We start from the raw sequence: 10,248 nt of genomic DNA on the forward strand, positions 1-10,248 counted from the left end.
ACCCTGGAAGGGGAAAGGAAAGAAACCCAGGAGCCCCCCAGCCCCAGGTCAGGCCACGGGTTCAGCCTCTCCACCTTCCCCATTCATAAAAAACAAAATGGCAGTGGGTAGGAGTGGGGCTGCCCTTGGTGGGAGGAGGCCGAGACAGGAGGAGGCCGGTTCTAGGTCAGCAGGGGCCACAGGAAGCACGGGATCAAACGGGGAATTGAAACTAGGCCAGGGCCTGTGATGACCCAGCCGTGTACCGCACAGCTGTCCTTGCAGAGCACCGGCTGCTCCACACGGGGTCTCACAAGTCCCCTCTCCGGGGGTCCGGTGCCCCCTTTCTGGTCCCCATGGGCACCAGGCACGCATGGAACACAAACGTGCAGACGAAACACCCACACGCGCTTTAGTTAATTTTACAAAGTAGGTCGGCGTGACGGAGCTTTCTGGCCCTTGCATTTACTGGGCACTTAGTGCTGAGCTCTGTCCTCCCACGTGCAAATAAGGAAAACGAAACTTCATGCTTTTTAATTAATTAGTGTGAGTGTGCAGTGCGTGTGGGTGTGCAGGCTCATGGCCCAGGCCCGTGTATGATGTCAGCCTCTTCCCCTTTCCAGAAGGTCACTAGACTGGACTGCAAGCGCCTCACCAGCTGCGCCATCTCGCTGGTTACCAAAGCTCCTCTCCACACAGCTACAGCCAACTCTGCTGGATTAAAAATGTGCCATGCTGTTTCTCGGGAGTCAGATCCCAGTACTCGGTCGGCTGAGGCAGGAGGATGAGACTGTACATTTTCCGAACAGCTTGAGTCAGGGATACCCAGGAGTTTGTTTTGTTTTGTTACAGACAAAGAGAGGCCCCGCCCTTTACCCCCAGCTCCCCTGGAATTTGCTGTAATCCTCCTGGCACCCCAGATGTGTGCACCTAACCCTGGAGTCCCTCTGGTTTGTTCCGGACGACTTCTCGGCTCTCTCCCTACCCCGCCTTAGGATGCAGCCAGTCAATTCCGGTTGGCGTGGATCAGGGCTAGAAGCAGAGATGGGCGGGGCTGCGCATGCGTAGACTCTTTCCGCGTGAATTTGAACTGCGGAGGGCGATGACTCCTATGGGACATGTCGGATGCCGCCTGCCTGGCCCTGCGGCTGCTAACAGCGCTACGCGAGGAGGAGGCGCGGTGAGGGCGGCGGGTCCGGGAGCTCCCCTACCTTTCGCTCCCCGGGTGCTCAGGAGTGCTGGGGTCTCATGTGCTCGCCGTCCTGCAGGGCTGTGGAGGAACTGCTGCGCCTCGGGGCGGACCCCAACCTGGTGCTGGACGATGGCGCGGCGGCGGTGCACCTGGCGGCCAGAGCGAGCCACCCGCGCGCCCTGCATTGCCTTCGGATGCTGCTGCGCTGGGGCGCGGACCCCAATGCTCGGTGAGGCGCGGCCCGGGTCATTGGGTGCGGTGGGTGTGACTCGGGGATCTCAGGTCTAGGAGATGGAGATGTCTGCTTCCAAGATCGTGGAGAAGGTGTCCCATACATGTCATTCTGGCACTCCGGGACGCTGAGGCAGGAGGATGACCGTGAGTTAGCCTCAACTTTCTCCTCACCCCCAAGAACCCGAGCATGGTAGTCGGCACCCGTCATCCCAGCAGGACGGAGGCAGGAGGAGCAGGAGTTCAAGGCTAGCCCGGGCTATACGAGACTGTCTGGGAAAGGAACCAATGCAGAGGTGTCTCCTCTGCCTTTGGGGATTCCAGGTCCGCGGAGGGGCTGACGCCCGTTCACGTGGCTGCCGCGTGGGGCTGTCGCGGTGCTCTGGAGCTGCTGCTGAGCCGAGGGGGTGATCCCACACTGCGGGACCAGGTCAGTACCCCGCCCAGGCACGCGTGGGTGGCAGGAGGGTGGGCTAAGGGCGCCCCCTGCTGACGGTAACTGCACAGGACGGACTCAGGCCCTTGGACTGGGCACTACAGCAGCGCCACCACCACTGCGCACGCGTGCTGCGGGAGCTGGACACGGCCACCCGAAAGCCAGATGAGACCGCAGAGCCCACAGGTGAGAGGAGCTGAGGGGTGCACCCTGACACCACACTGCCGGGTCTAGTTCTCTATGTGCATCTGTCATGTCAAGCACTATCCATGGTCTAGCTTCTCATGTAACTATCATGCCAATCACCTATATCATCTATCATGTCTCTATCATATCTGTTTATATCTGTGCTTTATCTTAGTACTCATTTATCCATGCATCTATATATCTGTTTCTCTATATGTAGAGAGGTTTCATGTAGCCCAGGGTAGCCTTGAAACTGACAGATGCCAAGGACCTGTCTTAGCGGGGTCTTCGGGAGTCTCTCAGAACTCGGAGTTGCACATGCGCAGAGCTGAGCTGGAGGTGGAGGCTGTGAAGGTGGCTGTGCAGCCCAAGGGCCCTGAGGCCACCGAGAGCTCAGACAACAGCAGCGATGATGCTTCGTTTGTCACCGCAGTGGAGGACTCTCTGCAGCCCAGCTGCTCTGGGGGGACCCCGGAGCTCATGACCGGCCTGTGGGTAACCCGTGGGGCGGTGCCAGCTGGGAAGGGGGCACTCAACTGCCAGCCGCAGGCCCTGACGCTGACGGCAAGGGCCACGGACAAACCCTTACTGCCTGGTGATGGGAATCTGGGAGCTTTGCCCCGCCACGGCTCGGTCCCCCCCATGTCCGACCTGCAGCTCCTCCAGGCCCTGCGGGAGTTGGGCTATAGCCCTGGACCTGTCACACCTTTCACCCGAGGACACTACCTACGGTGGCTGCAGGAAGCCCAGGCTAACCCTGGTGAGCCCTTAGGTGGTGGTATTTGGTTGTCAATCCTGCCCTGGTTGTCAGACAGGCCACCCTCACCAGCCTTTGTCCTCGCCCCTGACTCAGTTTCCCCTCCCCAGCTGATGTAGGGCATAGCCCAGAACTGGCGGAGGCGCTGAGGACAGGCAGCATCCCTGACTGCCGGGTGGATGAGGCAGCCCTGGCCCGGCACTTTCACCAGCTGGATCCGTCGAGGAAGTGGCGGGAAGGCGTCACAAAGTCCAGTTTTACTTACCTACTTCTCGACCCCAGGTGTGGTAACAAGAACGCCCGGGGGGGGGGGGAGGCTGAGATTAGAGGACTGCAGAGCATAGCAGAGCTCTGCAGGCTCTGTCCTGGGTGGGTGGTGGAAGGGCCGCCCCTGCCCCCACCCCACCCCCATGGCCTCTGCCTCCATCTCGTGGGTTGTAAGATCAGACTGATCTTAGGTCAGGGTTGTAACATCAAACTTGAAACTCAAATCAACAAAACAAAAAGCCCCAACAGACAGTGGGAATTTGTTTTTGACTCTCTGTGTGTACCTAGGGAAGGGGTTAGCCCTCTCCGTTTACCGCCTCCTTTAGAAATGGTGTCGGGTCAGTTCTTCATTTGAGTAGACATTTTATGGCTTATGAAGTAGGGTGACCTGAATGTGAGCACAGTGGCCATTTTCCTTCCCTCTCTACCGTCAGCACCCTCCTTTTCACATTGTGTTTTCTGGGCGTGTGACTGTGTGGTGGCCATGCACTAGTGCTCATGTGGAGGTCAGAGGACAACTTGTGGGAGTCGGTTCTCTTCTTCTGTCACGTGGGTCCCAGGGATGGAACTCAGGTGATCGGGGTGGCAGCAAATGCTTCTACCCTCTGAGCCGCTCTGTACCCCAGGCTGACGAAGGACCTGCCTGCCCGAGCCTCTTCCCTCACGCTGGCTGAATGTCTGCAGTGTTTCGTGGAAGCCATCTTCTATGTGGGCAAGGGGACCCGTGCCCGGCCAGATGCCCACCTCTGGGAAGCCCTTGGCTACCACGACCAGCCAAGGAAACAGGTGGGGCGTGGGAGACAGGGTTGGGGTGCGTCGGCCACCGTTCAGGCCTGGGAGGAACAGGGTTAGGACCCCGGCTGGGACACTCTCATGCCCCACAGGTCTGTCCCAAGGTCCGCCGGATCTTAGACATCTGGGACAGCGGCCGGGGCATCATCTCTCTACACTGCTTCCAGCATGTGGTGGCCATGGAAGCGTACACGCGGGAAGCCTGTCTGTTGGACGCCCTAGGTAGGGCCTGGCCTTAAAGCTGAGGTCACGCGAAAGGTGTCTGAGCTGGGAATGCCTTTCCCTCTCCTGCTGTCCATTAGTGCAAGCACTCACACGTGCACTCACACGCACTCACACGTACTCACACGTGCACTCACACGCACTCACACGTGCACTCACACGCACTCACACGTGCACTCACACGCTCTCACACCAAGTCCCGAGTGTGGCGCTGGAGGGGCTGGGGAGGAGGCCACACTTGTTACTTACCTCTTATTTGACCAGGTCTCCGGACACTGACCAACCAGAAACAGGGGCACTACTATGGAGTGGCTGCCCATTGGCCACTCCCTCGGCGGCGGCGTTTGGGGGTTCACCTGCTACAGCGTGCGCTGCTGGTCTTCTTGGCAGAGGGAGAGAGAGAGCTGAGGCCTCAGGACATTCAGGCTCGACCATGAATCCTGAGCCATCAAGATGTCTGAGCATCCGAGTAGCAGGTCCCTGACGGTCCCCAGCTCTAGCTTCAGAGGATAGTGTGTGTGTGTGTGTGTGTGTGTGTGTGTGTGTGTGTGTGAGGATACATGTGACAGTGTGTTTTACTCAAGCTGAATGAACATTGAACATTGGGATGCGTTGTGCTTCTTGAGTAGTGAGCTCCCTGTCCGAGTTGAGGAGCAGAAGCTATCCTGGCGCACCACCTTTAATCCCAGCACTCAGGAGGCAGAGGCAGGCAGAGCTCTGTGAGTTCAAGGACAGCCTGGTTTAAGCCGGCGTGGTGGCGCACGCCTTTAATCCCAGCACTTGGGAGGCAGAGGCAGGCGGATTTCTGAGTTCGAGGACAGCCTGGTCTACGGAGTGAGTTCCAGGACAGCCAGGGCTACACAGAGAAACCCTGTCTCAATCAAAAAAAAAAAAAAAAAGAACAGCCTGGTCTATAGAGTTGGGTTCCAGTGCAGCCACGGGGTGGGGGGTGCACCATGGGGGATACACAGAGAAACCATGTCCCCCTCCCCCAAAAAAAAAACAACCACCACAAAAATACCCCAAAACAAGACGATACTGTGGAATACTACTCTGTTTCCATGTCTCATCTTCTGGTGCGAGGAAGAGCTCAAGAGGTGCACTGGCTCAGCGCGGCACTCCTGCCCGCCACTGGGAAACTGAGGCAGGATTGCTAGTTGGAGGCCAGCCTGAGCATCTTAGAGTGGGAATTGACATTCATGGTTGGTGGTGACAGTCCTGCTCCCCATGGCTGTCCACACCAGACGGAGCCTGGGGTCCCCGCTGTGCTCTCAGGAGCGTATCTTAGATGAAACAGGGCTGAAAAGTTCCAGACTGACTGTGGGGAGGTGTGCACACTCACATGTCACTAGTGTCCATGCACACTCACATGTCACTTAGTGTCTCTGCACACTCACATGTCACTTGTCTCCCTGCACACTCACATGTCACTAGTGTCCATGCACACTCACATGTCACTTAGTGTCCATGCACACTCACATGTCACTAGTGTCCCTGCACACTCACATGTCACTTGTCTCCCTGCACACTCACATGTCACTAGTGTCCATGCACACTCACATGTCACTAGTGTCCATGCACACTCACATGTCACTAGTGTCCACGCACACTCACATGTCACTTAGTGTCCCTGCACACTCACATGTCCCTAGTGTCCATGCACACTCTCATATGTCACTAGTGTCCATGCATTGTCTTTTGTAAAACAAATCACTTAACATAAGTGTAAGTAGTGCATTAATCTGGCGGCTGTATTTCTTTACCTTTCATAGTCCCCAGTAACCACATGAACTAAGTCAAGTTTCAAGCCAAACTTTACTCCTGGGCAGATAAGTGATCTTTAATACCCTATGCAGTCTGGTTTCGCCCACTCATGGGTCCCGTGATTATGAAGCTGGCTCTTTGAGCTTCAGGTGATTTTTTGGTTTTGTTTTGTTTTTTAAAGTTTTATTATGTATATACAATGTTCTACCTCCATGTACCAGAAGAGGGCACCAGATCCCATTACAGATGTGGTTGCTGGGAATTGAACTCAGGACTTGTGGAAGAGGTCAAGAGCCAGTCTCTTCTGAGCCATCTCTCCAGCCCCAGATGTTTTTTCTCCTGGTATGTCTTCTTAGACTCTTTCTGAGCCCCTCCCCCTTCCCCTGCACCCCCTGTCCTTTTCTTTCTTCTACCCAGCCATTGGGTGACCAGCATTTATTGACAAGACAGAATGAATGGTAAGAACTATTTTCACTAACTTGAGACAGGAGATTCTTGACCTGAGTATTACAATACTGTGTCAGGGTTGAAACAAGATGAGGTCACCGTCCCTACAGTGTAGCCCAGGCTCTCCCATGACCTTCAAGGAAGTGCTCATCAGGATCTGCAGCCACCCCAGCAAGTCCTACTTGCTATCTACCCTTCAGTCCCACCCAGGAGGGCGCCCAGGATAGCCTGTCCTGCTCACAATGTATTCCTTCATCCAGTCAACACCCATTAAGCTCTTACAGCATGCTCAGAATCTTGACTCTGCTGACACTTGGGGTTGGGTTATTGCATTGCTACGGGGACATCATCTGTGTTGTAGGGTACTGGGTAGCCTCCCTGGGTTCTCACATCCTCTGCAGGATGCAAGGGAAGCTCTGCCCTCCTCACCCAGAAGGCTGCCCACCTGTCTTGGGCCACACCCACCTGGCCCCACTGAGAACAGTCCCTCTCCAGGTGCTCAGGCAAAGGCCAGATAACATGCCCATAGGAAGCATACTATTGGAGGCCACACCAAGGCCAAGCTAAACCACCACCCCCCTAAAACCATATCTGCTATGTACCATACCATACTGGCCTGCTACCCAGAGACAACGCCCACAGGGTGTTGGCAAGTCTGCCTCCAAGAGGCCAAGCCCATCCTGTTGGAGTTGTGGAATCCTGGCTTGATGGGTTTTGGGTTCCACAGGGAACAGCAGCTCTCAGCGAGTAAACTGTGAGCCGGGAAGGTGTAGAGAGGAGCTGGGGTGGGGACTGTCCCTGAGCAGTCCCTTCACCCCACTGAGACCAGGCTACAGTGGGGTCAAGAATGGCTGTCTATCAGCTGGGTCACCTGCTGAGAGGGACACTCTGACCAGTGTAGGCTTTGAATTCAGGGTTCCCTGTGGGGTTTCCTCTCTTCAAATAAGCAATCCTTCTATCTCAGTTGAAAGAGTGGAGAAGAGCCGGGTGGGGGTGGCGCACGCCTGTAATCCCAGCACTCTGGGAGGCAGAGGCAGGCAGATTTCTGAGTTCGAGGCCAGCCTGGTCTACAGAGTGAGTTCCAGGACACTCAGGGCTATACAGAGAAACCCTGTCTCAAAAAAAGCAAAAAACCAAAAAAATTTAAAAATTAAAAAAAAAAAAAGAGTTGGAGAAGAACCTGAAAAATACTAGTTTAAAAAAAAAAAAAAAAAAAAGGCTGCTTACAAGTGTCGTCCAGACTTGAGACTAGGCAGAATGGGAAATTTAATTTCAAACGCTGTAGAGGAAGTGGCAGTGGACAAAGGGATGTATTTTTTTTCAAGACTCTAGTAAAATATTGCAGTTGTTGCCACTGAGCTATCTCCCACTTTGCACCCAGAGAGGATTTTCTGTTGTTTCTTTTTCTTCTTCCTTTATTCTCCTTTTAAAAGGTTCTGAGAATGGCTGAGAAGTCGGAAAAGCTGCAGTTGGAACTGGAGAGGCCTGAGAAACAAAAATGGCTGAAATGGGAAAACAAAAGGAGTCACTCTGTCCCTCTCCGTCTTTTCTTAAAGGGTTGCAGAGTTTGCTGTGCAACTGGAGAGGTTGGGGACAAAGTGGAAGCACTTGGGAAGAAGGGGGCACTGCTGAAGAGAGAGCAAAAAGGGTCAGTCCTGGTGACTGAGCAAGAGAGCGGGAGTTTCCTGCAGGAGGAAAAAGAGAAAGAAAGAAACTCTTCGAGCTCACAGAGTGGGAGGACAGTCTGATGAAATCAGAGTCAACACTATCCACTTTCCCAGTAGTCATATAGCATATGCCTGCTAATGGTGTGGAACGAGGTTATGAGATAGGATGGTCCTATAGAAATGACAGATCTGAGGTGGTTTTAAAGAGGCCAGGGTTTCATATGGAATGCACTTGCCTTATGTGAAACAAATTCTAAATGACTGAGCTACTCAAAATAGCATTATTCCCCAAGACTGGAAGGGCTTGGTAACAGCCATACTAGAGACCAATCCACAGGTGCAAAATGTGGATTTATATAGGATATAAATATGCATATATCCTATAAGGATGTGCTAATATCAATTGGAATCCTGCAAAAGTTTTGTGTTGGAGATGCAGATTTGTTTAAATCCCCACAGGAAGTGAAACATTGTGGATGCCATCAGAACTGATAAAGACGAGAACTGAGCAAGAAATGCCTCCTGAAACCTCGGCCACTCACCTGAAAAGTGCTTTATTCACGGAAAATGTCTCCGTTTACAATTTCTCACTATATGTAGCATGATTAATGGTTTAAAACAGAAGGAGAAAATGTAGTGTCAATTTGGGGATTTTCGGTTTGTTTGTTTGGTTTGGTTTTTTGAGACAGGGTTTCTCTGTGTAGCCCTGACTGTCCTGGAACTCACTCTGTAGACCAGGCTGGCCTTGAACTCAGGAATCCACCTGTTGTTTCTTTTTCTTCTTCCTTTATGTGCTGGGATTAAAGGCGTGCGCCACCACTGCCCGGAATTTTGGTTTCTTTGAAAACACTCATTCCCAATACCTGTACCTATACCAGAACCTTCCCAACGCCTGAGCATGTATTCAGTGCTGGCACGCACGCACCTCTGTAGAACCCAAGCTTTCTCCCCAGCCCCAGGGTCTCAGTAACAACTCTGACATCATTATACCTTGTTCTCTTTGAGAGCTGTTTCCTCCCGCCTCCTTCTCTCCTAGAATCTTTACTGCTTATCAGAAGATATTCTGTCTTCTAGTTCCTGCCTCAGCAGCATGCCAGTAAGTTGGAATTGAAAGGTCTTACATCCATACAGTGCATGCTGTGTGAAATATTTAATCTCAATTTGGGTTTCTAACCCCACCTTTGACCATTTAGTTCTCGTATAAAACACACACACAAGCTTTGTATTTATAATAAACTTTAACCAGCACAAGAGCTGGGTGGGCGTCTGTCCTCTGTGCTATTGTGTGTCCTCTGTGCTACTGTGTCTGTTTCCCAGCCAATCTCATTAAATGATTTGTCATGTTTCATCTGGGCTGCTCTCAACTCCAGTGAGCCAACCCACAGGGCCATTATTTAAGATTCTTACCCCATCGGCCAGGCAGGGTGGCGCACGCCTTTAATCCTAGCACTTGAGAGGCAGAGGGAGGTGGATTTCTGAGTTGGAGGCTACACAGAGAAACCCTGTCTTGGGGAGGAGGGGGGAACAAAAAACAAAAACCAAGATTCTTCCCCCATGGTGGCCTCTCCTCTCTTCACCTTTTTCCCCTCCTGTGGTTCTTCAATCCCAAGTCCAGGAACCCTAACCCTGCTTGTCTCTCTCTTGCCCAGCTGTCAGTATTGTTTATTCACCAGTCAGAGATAACTTGGGGGGCAAAGTCACATAGCATCACCTGGGTTTATGTGCAGACTCTGGGATCAACCAGTACTTAGCATAACAAAAGACCAAACCTCAACAATACACAGGAGATTTCTCTACAATTCCTCCTCTCGATCCAGTAAAAGTCTCTCTTTTACTGCAATAATTACACTATATGCAATTAAACTATATGCAATAATTACAATTATGAAAGAATTACAAAAAATTTCAGTTAGGAATTATGTTCATAAAGTCCAGTGCATATGTATTTAGCAGTTATGGACAAGTATTCCCTTATCTCTTGTATCTTGGTGAGTTTAGAGCTCTGTATCTAAATCAGTTTTTATCATAACGTGTATTACCAACCTAATAACACCTTTTATACCTAAAAGCATTTTCTCAAACTTTAAACAATTTAAGTTTAATTGTGAGACTATAACTATCTAGTCTTCAGAGACTAGAGAAGGAATATTACCTGACTAGAAGTGCTAGCCAGCAGCTTCCAATACTACAGACTGAGTTTTATAATGATGCAGTTGGCTGCCTGGACAGTCCCCTAAAATTTCTCTACAACATTGGAGCATCTGTCTTCAACCTTCTGGCCAGAATATCTGACAGACTTTAATGGGAA

The 10,248-nt window shown here is 52.1% G+C and overlaps 1 protein-coding gene across 4 annotated transcripts; it reads left to right on the forward strand.

The window, feature by feature from the left end:
• The first annotated feature begins 1,042 nt into the window (after positions 1-1,042).
• On the forward strand, positions 1,043-9,917 carry Ankle1 (ankyrin repeat and LEM domain containing 1). Of its 4 annotated transcripts, none has more exons than XM_052161943.1 (10): positions 1,043-1,159; positions 1,248-1,400; positions 1,727-1,832; positions 1,910-2,024; positions 2,245-2,784; positions 2,892-3,063; positions 3,675-3,834; positions 3,933-4,062; positions 6,048-6,168; positions 7,830-9,917. In XM_052161943.1, the coding sequence occupies exons 1-10, from the start codon at positions 1,098-1,100 to the stop codon at positions 7,903-7,905; spliced, it is 1,635 nt and encodes a 544-aa protein (XP_052017903.1). In that variant the 5' UTR covers positions 1,043-1,097; the 3' UTR covers positions 7,906-9,917. The 4 variants fall into 4 exon arrangements, with proteins under 4 accessions (XP_052017903.1, XP_052017906.1, XP_052017905.1 ...); XM_052161946.1 differs by having other exon boundaries at positions 1,044-1,159; positions 8,400-9,826; XM_052161945.1 differs by having other exon boundaries at positions 1,044-1,159; positions 7,707-7,908.
• Positions 9,918-10,248: the final 331 nt, after the last annotated feature.

Source organism: Apodemus sylvaticus, chromosome 18 (assembly GCF_947179515.1).
Source record: "Apodemus sylvaticus chromosome 18, mApoSyl1.1, whole genome shotgun sequence".
Taxonomy (NCBI): Eukaryota; Metazoa; Chordata; class Mammalia; order Rodentia; family Muridae; genus Apodemus; species Apodemus sylvaticus.

Excerpts from the sequence above, each read along its gene's own strand:
- Ankle1 (XM_052161943.1), top strand. The coding sequence starts at position 1,098 with ATGTCGGATGCCGCCTGCCTGGCCCTGCGGCTGCTAACAGCGCTACGC. Across the intron at positions 2,025-2,244 it reads TGAGACCGCAGAGCCCACAG|AGAGGTTTCATGTAGCCCAG; the intron begins GTGAGAGGAGCT and ends CTCTATATGTAG. Across the intron at positions 3,835-3,932 it reads ACGACCAGCCAAGGAAACAG|GTCTGTCCCAAGGTCCGCCG; the intron begins GTGGGGCGTGGG and ends CATGCCCCACAG.